Source organism: Crotalus tigris, unplaced genomic scaffold, assembly GCF_016545835.1.
Source record: "Crotalus tigris isolate CLP2741 ecotype Arizona unplaced genomic scaffold, ASM1654583v1 scf7180000017775.1145084777:2100578, whole genome shotgun sequence".
Taxonomy (NCBI): domain Eukaryota; kingdom Metazoa; phylum Chordata; class Lepidosauria; order Squamata; family Viperidae; genus Crotalus; species Crotalus tigris.
This window is the reverse complement of record NW_024096626.1, coordinates 1,547,331-1,560,092: the sequence shown is the minus strand read 5'-3', so window position 1 is coordinate 1,560,092 and position 12,762 is coordinate 1,547,331. Positions and strand designations below refer to the sequence as shown.

Below are 12,762 nucleotides of genomic sequence, written 5' to 3'. Positions count from 1 at the left end.
AATGAATACTTCAGAGCCAGTGTGGTGTTGATGTTGCTGGGCTGGGAATGGGGAGATCCAGGTTTTAGTTCTCCCTTAAGCATGAAACCCAGTTGGGTCACTGGGGAGCAGGCATTCCTTCTCAGCCCTTATCAATGTGACAAACAAAAGTTCCTGCTGAATCATGCTTTTTAAATACTTCACTGTAAGAACTAGGTGAGCGCAATGCAAAGTAAGCAGATCCTGCAACTAAGTGAGACAAACAAGGACAGCTACATTTAGGATGTATAGGAGGGAAATAAATTAATGTTATTAAATGCAGATAATATAGGGTAGAATTGTATAAGTAGTAATTTTAGTAATGATTCTTTAAAAAACTTTAATGATGATATAATAAGAATTTGCTTGCCTTATACCTTAATCTGAACTTCTTTGATCTATTACCACTCATTTTAGTAATATACATAGTCTTCAAGTTATGTTTACTTTTTGCTTTTTGCAGAGCTTGTATTACAACTTTCTAACTTAATACAGAAACTTAACTGATATTTATTTATGCTTGGTATTTGGTTTAGTGGATTATATTCCCATTTACCTTGTGATCTTATTTCATCCCAAATATTACATTACCCTATTAATAAAATTACTGTAGCAAATTATTCACCAATGCATTTTATTTGTTTTTTTCTTACAGGTAGTAACAGGAGTTGTATGTTATGCCTGTAGAATTGCCCAAGCTTTACTGCTTTATCAAGAGCTCATGCGAAAAGGAATCAGATGGCTAATGTGAGTGATGCTATTGATGAACTGTGCTCATTGTCATTCCTGCAGGTAACAGCTCTGACTCTGAATAATTAAGTAAGAGTTGGAGGTATGGGAAGAGTCCATTGATGGCTAATACATTCAAATAAATGAATAAATATTCAATGTGTGTTTTTCAGTGACTGTGTGAAACCCTGGTTAAGTCAGTAGCCTATTTCAAAATGCTTATTTTAATTGTTAAAGATTATATGATGCCATGCCCATGTACTTGCAAGATTATCTTTCTGTATCAAAATCAACATGCTCTATTTGTCCCTCAAAAGGCTGTTTTGGATCTCTACCCAACCAGAGTTTAAGGGAATGAGGGCCCAAATTACTCTCTGAGACAAGGAGAGCCCCCACCTTGCATGCATTTCGCAAAGCTGTGAAAACTCCATTCTAATATTCTATAGGATTTGACAGTGGTTCTGAGTTGCTTCTAAGTTTCTATTGTATTTGATTATATTTTATGATTATATAATCAGCTGAGTCACGAACACTTTGGAAGACGTAGAAATATTGTAATAAAGAATTATGTGCACTATTCATCCAGTTGTAACCAAACAGGTGCAATAATGGATGATACTACTTCATACGAAGTAGGTGGAATTGATATTGATTAAATTTTCCTGATGAAAGGAAACAAACAAATCAAATACCTGCTAATAACTATCAGATTCCATATATATTTATAAAGTTTAGAGATTAAAGATTCAATCCTGAGCATATTTCTTTCAACCCACTGTTAAGTTCTAGGCTCACAGCAATATGCATTCTTTTTTCTATTCCTAATGAGAAAGATGAAGGAAAGTAAAATTATTCAATCAGGAGGCTTCTTCTCAAGGCATCTGAAGGGATTTTAAGTGACAGTTCCCCAAGAATTAGTTCTTCTTTAGCTTCCTGCAGAATTGAAGAATGGGCTTCTTTGATAGCTTCTGTGCATGGGCATAAAGGAAGGAATTTGGGACTTTTGCTCCATTCACTGTGGACATACAGCCTCAAATATCCCTCTTCATAACTGATTTAACCTTTAAAATTAATATATATATATATATTGTCAGAACATATATTTATCTCACAATATAAAATATTAAAATAGTTGGTGTAATATAGATGCAGAATAACGATTCTTGTGCTATATTTAATATTTTCAATTTGAATGTTCCTAATTACATCAATAGTACTGGAGCTTATTACTTTAGTATATTAAAATTAGGCAAATCAAAAATATCTTTCACATTTCTTTTTGGGGCGGACTGAAAAAGCTGATTGAATGTTCTGGTAAATTGTTGCATTTGAGGATCAGAGAAAAAAATTAATGAGGAATATAATGGCTTGAACTGATAATGGTAGTATACTTCAGTGTTCAAAATTCACAATTCTTAAAGACTTATGGCGGGAGTACAGCAGTCTGCAAAAATCCAAATATATGTCATATATGAAAAGTGATACATTTGTTCTTTCTTGAATCTGGGATTGTTTCAACTAATTAAAACTGAAAGGAAACTCAAGCTGAATATTCAAAAGAATGTCCTGATATTAAGAATGGTTAAGTAATAAAACTTAAGAGTAGTAATAGAATAGTACAACGGAGATGTCATACAGTAATCGGACATCCCTTTAGCTCCAATCTTACTGAGCAGGAGATTGTACTAGATTACCCAGGTCACTTTGTGTTTGTTGTATTCTTTTAATTCCTCACTCCCTCCTCCTCTGGAGACTGGTGATAGGCATTTTAATTTTTTCATAAGACCAAGAAAAAAGTTCATGATGCTTTCATCTCTGTGTCTATTGATTCAGTTGCTATGTTTTCTAGTGAAATCATCAAAGAAGAATATAATGAAACATTCCACAAAAAGACAGAGGTTGTTATCAAGCTGGAATGTTGCAATAGAAATACAGAAAAAGCTATGAAAATGTGAGTATTTTAGGGAGAATTCATCTACATGGCAGTTTATTTTTTTAAAGCAAGAAAACTGAAGTGCTACTCTTCACCACATAAGTGCAGTACTAGCTAACTGATTATAAAATCAGTGTAATATCCCAGAATTGTATGGTTGGAAGGGTTCAAGGATGCCATCCAGGCCTGTTGAATGCAAAAATCCAAAATAAATCATTCTCAAAAGATGTTGGTCTAGCTTTAGCTCAAATATAAACACATCTGATGGAAAGTCAACCACTTATCTGGATAATCGGTTCCATTGACAAATTTCTATTCCACTATTGTTGATTTTTTTCCCCCTGAACGTTTGGTTAGATTCTTCATCCTTTAGTTCTATTATTCCTTGCCTTAAACGCTGATATGGTGGAGAACAGATCTTGACCTTCATTGCGACATCCTTCCAGATATTTAAACAAGCTATCGTAACTTTCTTAAATATGGGCAGATTCTTTAGTCTTTCAAGGAACTTAGTTTCTAATTTATTCTTGTTGCCCTCCTCTGGATGATGATGATGATATTGTCATTGTTATTTATTATCCAATACTTCACAATTGAAGCAACACGCCATGTTGTCCTAAAAACTGGCCATGGCTAAAGGAAGTCTTATGGACTGTTTGTGTAGGAGATGACTAGGCTGAGTCCGATGTGTCTTCAGTCATGAGTCTCTTCACGTCCACAAGAGATCTAAGTCCAGCCCACCCTGAATTCCCATGATTCTTATCTACTACCATTTTGCTTGGACCATTAGTAGTTCAGATTCTTGTAGAAAGTTTAAGCTTGCAATAAATCTTTATAATCATTTGAACTGCCTGGATCTCCTTATTTCCCTGGTGCTTGACAGTTTGTCGACAAATAATTCTAAGAAGAAAGATCTATGAACATACATCTGAACCTACAGACATCTCCCCAATACCTGTAGATCAGCGGTTCTCAACCTATGGGTCGCGACCCCATTTGGGGTCGAACGACCATTTTACAGGGGTCGCCAAACAACGTGATCCGCCATTTTTCCCCCTCGGGGCGACGCCACGCATGTGCGCCGCACATGGGGGCAGCGCCATGCATGCGCAGCGCGTCCGTGTGACCGGGGGTCGCCGTATAAAAAGGTTGAGAACCGCTGCTGTAGATGCATATGTATATCGATAGTGGGTTAAGCATGGTGGTTGTGCACTACTATAGTGTTTGTTGCATGATAAATCTATTTTGACCTGATTTCTAATGCAATCAAAGCAATTATTTTGAGTTGCATTTTGACACAATACATTGTTTGTTTTGTTTTATTTTACTTTTATTAAAGACATGTTTACATAATTGTCCAGGTTGTAGTTACTCAAGTTGAAATCAGAATATTTGGAAGACACAAGCTTGCTGACAAAATTTATGGAAAAAGCTTTGAAACTAGACAGCATCAGTGGAACATGATCATCACATGGAATTCAGTGATTTATTTTTTATTTATTTGTGTTTTGAAAGTTTTGTGAACCAAGAAAACTTGAGCCAGAGAAGAGCAAAATAAATCATGGCAGATATTATTTCAGTAACACAATGATTAATCTGCTAACATAAAATATTGAAATAATATTCAGCAAAACTGCTGCTTATGTCTAATGAAATTTCTGCATGTTTTTATTGCCAAATTAGAGCCATATATAACTTGAGCAAGACTTTTTAAATAATACTAGCAATAATACACACATACATGAATTTTTCCAATTAGATCCAAAATTATTATTCAAGAATGTTAGATTTAAAAATATGATATTGTAAACAAAATTATAAACCATTATTCATTTATTTTATGTTTGTCTTCTCTTTCTGTGAACAGATACCAAAATCTGGCACTGTCAGAAGTGGATGACATTTTAGACATACACTCAAAACTGTTACTGGTAAAACTTTATATTACAATATTCTAGTGCACAATACAGTTTCTCCCAAATTACAAGAGCACTGAAATTTACTTGCAAAGGATTTTTTTTAGTTTTTAATAAGTAAAATAAGTTTACACACATTTGTATTTTTCTTGGTGAGAACAATAATAATGTATTGCTTATAGCACTTATGCAAATTTCAAATGTATGATTTGCCATATAAGAAATACCATCCATACCTGTAGATCAGTAGTTCTCAACCTTTCTAATGCCGCGACCCCATAATACAGTTCCCCATGTTGTGGTGACCCCCAACCACTTATACATCACCGGGTGCCAGGGGCGTGGCCAAAGAAAAGGGAAAAAAAATGGCGGACAGCCTTGTTTGGCGACCCCCATGAAATGGTTGTTCGACCCCAAATGGGGTCCCAACCCACAGGTTGAGAACCACTGCTGTAGATGATAATTTTATAAATAAAATTAAAAGAATGTGAAATAGCTCTTGATGTTGAATGAATTGTCATTATCTATACCTATAAATATTGAATCAGTAGAATCTATTACTATTAGCTAGTATTCAGTTAGCATTATCTAGTGTTGCAGTATTACATAAGATGGTTTAAGTCATATCAGTTTTTGAAATTATTATTTTCCAGCTCCTTTTTTAGGCTTATAACTTATTGCATACTTATAACATCGATAACCATATTGACTCTCAGTGCACATACAGATTGCCCTACATATATTAGTATTAACCAAATATAAATGTACATATTTACAACACATACTAGACATGTACTACAGACATTTTTTCAGTCAAATTATTTTTGAAATATTTTTACTTCTAGAATAAGTTATTTAGTTTTTACAAGATACAGTTTTGCTGCTGAGCTCTGGCAGTAGTCCTATATTCAGCTTTTTCTAGTTCCTGGGATTTCTTGGTGTAAATGTTGCAAATTATAAAGTTATAAAACACACACACACACACACACACTAGCTGGTGAGAGCTAAAGAGCTTGAAATAGCTATACTAGTCTCCCACTCTTTGTCAGCCACAAAAAAATTTGAATTTACAGTGTTCACAGTATGTGATATCTGCCTGCAAAACATGCTCCTAGATTGGAGCGAAACGCAGAACAGACTGATTTATCCTATACTTGGTAGACTGGGTGCTCCAGCCAACACATAGATATATATCCTCCCTGGTTTCTGCTGACAGGAGTGTGGGGAACCTGTGGCTCAGAAGGTTAATACAACTGCCTAACATGCAAGCTGCCCAGATTCGAATCCCATCCTATAGTTATATAGTTATAGTGTTATATAGTTGTATATAGTTAAATTTGTTGTATTTTTGTAGCTTTCTAGTTCTCAAGGAACAATAGAGACCAGTCTTCAGGATATCAAAAACAAGCTTTCTCCTAGTGGTTTACTATCTGACAGCTGGACTAGCCAAGATGGTACACATCCAAAAGATAGAAAGTTAGTAGAATTTCCATTGAGTTTTAATTGTTTATTTAACTTTTAAATTCTGGTGTGAATCATTGTTTAGAGCAGGGGTGTCAAACTCAATTTCATTGAGGGCCGCATCAGCATTGCGGTTGTCCCGGGGCCGGGTGGGTGCGGCCTACTTGGTGGGCGTGGATTGAGTGGGTGTGACCTACTGGGTGGGCGTGGCCAGCTCTACATCGTTTGTGTCAAGGGTGCCTGTGGGGGCCTGGGCAGGAGTGGGATAGATCTGAGGGTCTCTGGCAGAAGGGGGTGGGACCAGGACAAGTGCCAAGGCATGGTCCACTGGAGGAGCCTCACTGTTCCTCTCAGGCCATGCGAGGGGGGGGGGTGTTTATGGAGCTAAGACTGAATGCGTTTCAGCATAGATGGCCACCACAAAATTATACATTGGCTCCCAACTGGCCTGGGCCAGGGCCAAGGCAGAGGGGGCCGTTCCCTCACTGTTTCCAGGATGGCTTCGCAGGTCACATGAAACCACTTCACGGGCCGTTCCCGCCCCTGGGCCTTGTGTTTGACATGTCTGGTTTAGAGTGTAGGAGGACTTTTAATTAGAAGCCAAAATAGTGCTTTGGAATGTACAAGGAGACCTTTTGGGTGCCCTGCCATTTGGTTGGAGGGAGAGAAGGAGGCTCTGGGGAGAGCATTCTTTGTATGCTTCCACTTTGCTGTAACCTCATGGGAATTAGGGAGGGGGATCATCTTAAGACACAAGATGGACTTCCTCTCAGCCAGTTCCAGCCTGACTCCAAGGTCGCTGCACCCTGAGAATGACCCGTTATCAGGCTTGTACCTCAGCACTCTCAAAAAAAAAAACCTTGCAGCAATACATTAGCTGCTAGTGGACTGGTCAGGGGCGTTTGGGTTTTGGAATGGGAGGAATAGGTTTGTGCTTTGCGTGGGAAGGTTAGATTCTGCTTGTCTTTATTGCAACCACTTTCTCAGTAAAAGTTCATTTGATTAACGTTATGGAATCAAGAGTCGTACTTTTCTGAGAGGATCAGCTGGGGCAGGTACTTAAAGACATGTTTGAAGCTTCTTAAAGGAGTTGTAGCTTTTCCTGGGATTGCTTAGTTATTTTGAACAGTTGCTGAATGTTTCTTGGGAAAAAATATATTTTGTTTAAGTTGCAGAAACTGCCAGTTTCATATCCCCGCAGCTTAAAGTCATTGTTTGCCTTTGAATTAAAAGCATTGCACAACAGCATTATCTTTATATTTTCATTTTATTCTGTTTTCTTGTAGCCCAGAAAAATTGCAAGTCCTACTGACTTCCATAACTGATATTTATTATCAATTTAAAAAAGATAAAGCAGAAAGAAGTAAGTGGTTTTAAACTATTTTTGTTTTTGTTTTAGCTTCAGTTAATTGCAAAATATCCTTAAATTTCTGGGTTGACTTGATGGGGCAGAAATTCTGAAAGCAATTCAGAATTTTCTCTTGAGTAGAAGTGCAATTCCAATAAAGAACACTATTGAGAATACCATATTGTCAGGAAAATGAATGGCCAGGGAATAAATCAACTCTGAGTTTTCAGACCAGATTCAAACAATCATATTTGAGACACATTAAGGAGAGACCCAGTCTCTTGAGAAGTCCATTATGCTGGGTAAAGTGGAAACAAAGAGAAGAGGAGAATCACCAGCAAAATGGGTGAATTAGATTATAATAGCTGTGAATACACCATTAAAATCCCTAAAAATCCAAGTTGAGGACAGATCATCTTGGAAAAAGTTTGTGTAGACACAAAGAGTTCACCCCAACTTGCTGACACTTAATCAGTATATTAGTAAGGAGAGTTTAATTGCATGAAATAATTTCTTGACCATCCAATCTAATTTAAATGGTTCCTTCTTTAGGACTTCCTTATAATGAAGAGCAAATTCACAAATTTGACAAGTAAGTCCATTTGTTTTATAAGGATTTTATACTTGTAGTGTACTATTTTTTTTTGTTTGTTTGTTTCTTGTCTTCAACAATATAATTGGGGGAATAAGTTCTGTGAAGCTAGGGATGAAGTGACAAGTGGATGCCTTTGCTCTGTGTAATATTCCTTTACTCAATAGCCTTTTATACTGTGTCCATATAAAATACAAAACATATATAAGGAATGTGCATGTCTATTGATGTATGCAGAGATTAGAATGAGTCCTCTGTATTTTATAAATCTGGGTCTTGTAACACTACAGAGTTTTAAAAAGAGTGATGGGGGAAAAATACAAATCAGCCATTGAAGAAAAAGCTGGCTGTTATGCAACTCTGAAGGTTTAGAAGTCTTCATATACATTAAGAATTATTAAATGATAAATTATTAATAAACTTAAGCACAATGGTTAAAAATTCTTTAACTGGAAAATATTAACATTCTAAAACATTCAACCAAACAGGAAAATGATTAAAATATTCTTAAAAGCTTTTTGTTTATTTGAGTTTAGAGCAGGAATACCCTTTTTCATGTATTAATTTATATTTTATGTATAATCGAGAAGGGCACAATCGATCTGTCTTGAAAGATCCAGTAGTTCATACTAAAACAATTTATAGCCAACCCATTATGATGAGTTAATTCAAAATAAAGCAGTGCTATTTGCATTAATTTGAATCTAATGGAAAGGACAGATTATACAACATATTAAAATACGTTACTTGACCACATTGACCTAATGTATTCTCTGTATATACAAGAAGGTGAATTGCTGAAATATTTCCTCTTTCCTGAACTTTAGCTAAATGCATGTTCTATGGGTTTTTAAACTCTCAAATAAATTTGGAAAGTTAGTACCTTAAAGCATTCTGATTCTTATTTCTGGGTGTTACAGACAAAAACTGTTTTTGCATGCCACAAAAGCCATGACTCTGTTCAAGGAAGAATGTCTCAACAAATATGAAACCTTTTTAGATAAGGCAGAGGATTGGATGAGGCAAGTGCTCCTTTTTTTGAGTAATATTTAACATTAGTGTATTGTATTAAAGCAACATATTAACAAAAGTTATACAATACTTTCATATAAATTGTATTTTTTTCCAGAAAGATGCTTCTTCTAAAGAAACAGTTACTAGGTCTTAGAAAACTATGCTTTGATATTGAGGAAGAGGTGTCCAAATACCAGGACTATGTAAACGAGGTGATGTTCTCCTTAATTATTCAAAATAATAACCTTTTCCACTACACCTTGAGTTTTTATTGTATGCATTACAGACCGCAATACTGACTTGATAATTTTGCTCATCTTTTGTTACATGAAATGTTAAAATAAAGAAACATTTAGCAGTGTTTTAATTTGGAAAAATATTCAATCATTACCACACTACATTTTTCTATAATGTAATTGGGGAATGAGCAATTTGCTTGGAAATCTCAATAACATGACTAGGATCAATACTTGAATTAATAGGCTATGTAAAACAATAGTAATAATCAGTGATAAGTGTCCAGTGATATTACTAGAGTAGAATACTTTTGTATCCTTCAAATCCAGTGATTATTTATAGGAAATAAGTGTTTGTAATATGGTGGTTTTATCATTTACATAGATTTATGCATTTATTGCAGTTAGATGAAACATTGCCCCATAAGATGCTAGCTGCTTCCAGTGGGATCAAACATACATTTAATCCAGTTTATCCCAGTTCAAACACTTTGGTGGAAATGACTCTTGGGTAAGAATTTTTATTTGAACAAATAGGAAACTTTTATATGCTTTCATTATGATTGTGCTAAAGTTTAAACTGATTGATCTTGCCAGTTTCAGATGTTCTATGTCTGGAAAGTCTGTTCTCTAACCTCACTTGTGATCTGTTGCCACCTGGCTTGCGACCAGTTACCTAGGCATCATCTTCTCCCAGTTGTTTCTACTCACCCAATCCAGTTCGGTAGAAATGTCTGCCAGTGGGGACTAGGAGGTGTGCCTTTTTTGCCATGGTGCCTACCTTCTGGAACATTCTCCCTTCAGAGATTAGGATAGCCCTGATCCTATTCACCTTTCATAAGACCTGGTTACATGCCTGCCATGGGGCCCAAGTGTGTTAACGGCCCTCTTTCCTGATTGTGTTAACATCTATGGTTATAATTTTTTCTCAGCTGCTATATATATTTATTTTTTTGTATTGTGTTTGTACTTGGTTTAATTGATTGTTCACCACCCAGAGTCATCCTTGTCTGAGATAGGTGGTCATAGAAATTGAATGAATGAATAAATAAACAATAAATAAATATTATAGTTACCAGATTCATTTGCATTGCAGAAAAAGAGGTAGGACTGACTTTAGACATCTGGGAGGGGGGTTGCACAGCAATTTGTAGAAAATTGCTTGTATCTTCTTTGTTTTACTCTGTCATCTTGCAAAATATTAAATTATTATTTAGCCTATCCATTGTAATAATAACACTGATGAATAAGGATAATGGTTCAGATTTTATGGTTTCTCCCCCCCCCCCAAAATCACTGTTGTATATGGGCATTTATTTTTTTCATATCTACTTTTCCTAAGACACTTCTACTACAGTGTTCAGTGAATAATATCAGAAATATTCCATAATTATTTTATTATTTATTTATTTATTTATTTTTATTAATTTGTTTATAGTATGAAGAAACTGAAAGAAGAAATGGAGGGTGTTGTTAAAGAACTAGCTGAAAATAATCATCTTTTAGAAAGGTTAGTTATCCATACCACTGTAGCATATATCCAGAGAACTGAGAAGTCAAGATTTCCAGGGAATTATCTGAATGGAATGCAAAATCACAAGGGGAGAGAATTGGATGAGAAATAAGGCTGTTGGAAAAGACTTAAGAGATATTTGGAGTTTCCCCAGATGCTTGAGTAAAAGTTTATTAGGACAGAGTATTTGCATAACATTCAGAGTAGTTTTCTTCTACCAGTAGCTCAATAGATATGCAAAGAAACAATGGGTTAAATTGAGTGATAGCCTCAGGATAGGCAACCACGGGTTTTCCAAAATTGCAATTCTTATAATCTATGTCTGTTATCTACAGTGATACCTCAGCAATCATCGTTAATTGGTTTCGGGAGGTACAATAAGTACCAAACAAATTACGTGACTTACCACCTGACCGTTTGTTTTTACTGGGAGGGACTTTCTGTCTGCCCTCTGTGGCCATCTTCCTTTTGCAGCAACCTTCCCTGCATGGCTGACTTCCTGGCCATTCTCCACAGCTGTCCTCCTCTTCCTATTGTAGTGTGTACAAAACAAACAAGTATCAAGGTAACATTTTTACATCAAAATGCATCGCAGACTCAGTTCAATAAGTATTGAAGTAGTTGAGTACTGAGGTACCACTGTATAACCGTTGCTGTGTCAATTATGTCTTACCAGAATTGTAATCCAGAATATCCGGAAAACATTAGATTGCCTACTACAGGCTCATTTGGTACCAGCAGTTTTTTTTAAGGGGGGGAGGCTGCACTGACGTTAGGCTATTCATGGAAGAAAAATAGTTTGTAAATCATGTGTCAGATGTAAACAACTGATTTCATAGATGTATCCAGGTAGTTTTTTTATATAGTGGTTTGCCACAGCAACCTTATAGGGCATCTTTTTACTTTACTATAGCCCTGGGATTCTTTGACTCTCATTCAAGTATTAATCAGACTTTGCCTTACTTAACCTTTGAACTAGACATCTCATAAATATCAGTGCTTTGTAAACTAGAAATATATAAATCAACCACAGTTCAATTTGAATTCAAGATTCAAAAATGGCAAGATTTGAGTCAAACAAATGTTGACTCAACCAAGTTTTAAATATATGCTATAATGAGAAAGCTCTCTGTAGGTCTTTATATTTTTTTGATACAATGGAATTTTGGGGGGCAAATATAGGAGAAATAAGGAAAGAATAGACCAGCCTCCAGAATGTCTAGCAGAGCTTAGAGACACATTGTGCAAAATCAATGCAGAATGGCTCAGATTCTAAATAACAACAGAAACATTTTTTAAATATAAGATCTTACTAAAATTCAGAGAATGTGCCTTTCACTGACTAAATGCTTTTTTAGGCTACTCATTCACTGATAGTATTAGCCTCTTTCATGACTGTTGCACAAATCGCATGTGCAACTTTTATTTAAAAGAAAAACATTTAAGATGTATGTTATTACTATGACAGATACAATACACTGACATAAAGAAATGGTCTGTGTTTATACACAAGTGTACTATCTCAGACCAGTTCAGCCTAAGACAAAACAGAGAGAGAAATAGTAGAAAGAAAACAGGATGGTTTATTTCTAAAATTGTTGCGAAGAACATAAAGGGAGGATGAAGAGCAAAAGAAGTGGAAGCCAGCAAAACCCAGAATTTGTACTGTAAAGCAAAATAGATTGAAACTTAATACAGAATTGCAATAAAATGGATGGATTGATTGATGGAAATATAGAATGTCACCCAAGGAAAATCAAGCTGGACTTTTTTAAAAAACAAACCTTTCTGAATAAATTTTAGCAGAGAGAGCAAACAACGAAACAGCATTGTTCCCCCCCCCCCCCGATGTTCTTAACAGGCAAGGTTTGTTGAAGGGTTAATAGTCATAGGCATTTTGCTTATGGCAGAATGGAGATTTGTGGGAGTCATCAAATAACTTTTCCCAATGTTGTTCAAATGTAAACAGAATGTTTAGAATTCTTCAGAGCAAGAAACAGCA

At 35.6% G+C, this 12,762-nt stretch overlaps 1 protein-coding gene across 8 annotated transcripts in view; it reads left to right on the top strand.

Moving 5' to 3' along the window:
• Positions 1–12,762, top strand: part of TBK1 (TANK binding kinase 1) — a 192,797-nt gene that overhangs the window by 28,405 nt on the left and 151,630 nt on the right. For all 8 annotated transcript variants that reach the window (XR_005556528.1, XR_005556525.1, XR_005556526.1 and 5 more), the window contains 10 exons: positions 674–765; positions 2,597–2,698; positions 4,548–4,611; positions 5,951–6,072; positions 7,344–7,420; positions 7,958–7,997; positions 8,918–9,019; positions 9,127–9,223; positions 9,652–9,758; positions 10,686–10,757. Coding sequence is in view for 2 of the 8 variants with exons in the window: in XM_039342197.1 (XP_039198131.1) it covers positions 674–765; positions 2,597–2,698; positions 4,548–4,611; positions 5,951–6,072; positions 7,344–7,420; positions 7,958–7,997; positions 8,918–9,019; positions 9,127–9,223; positions 9,652–9,758; positions 10,686–10,757 (875 nt within the window). In the remaining 6 variants the exon portion in view is untranslated. The remainder of the gene's footprint in view (positions 1–673; positions 766–2,596; positions 2,699–4,547; positions 4,612–5,950; positions 6,073–7,343; positions 7,421–7,957; positions 7,998–8,917; positions 9,020–9,126; positions 9,224–9,651; positions 9,759–10,685; positions 10,758–12,762) is intronic.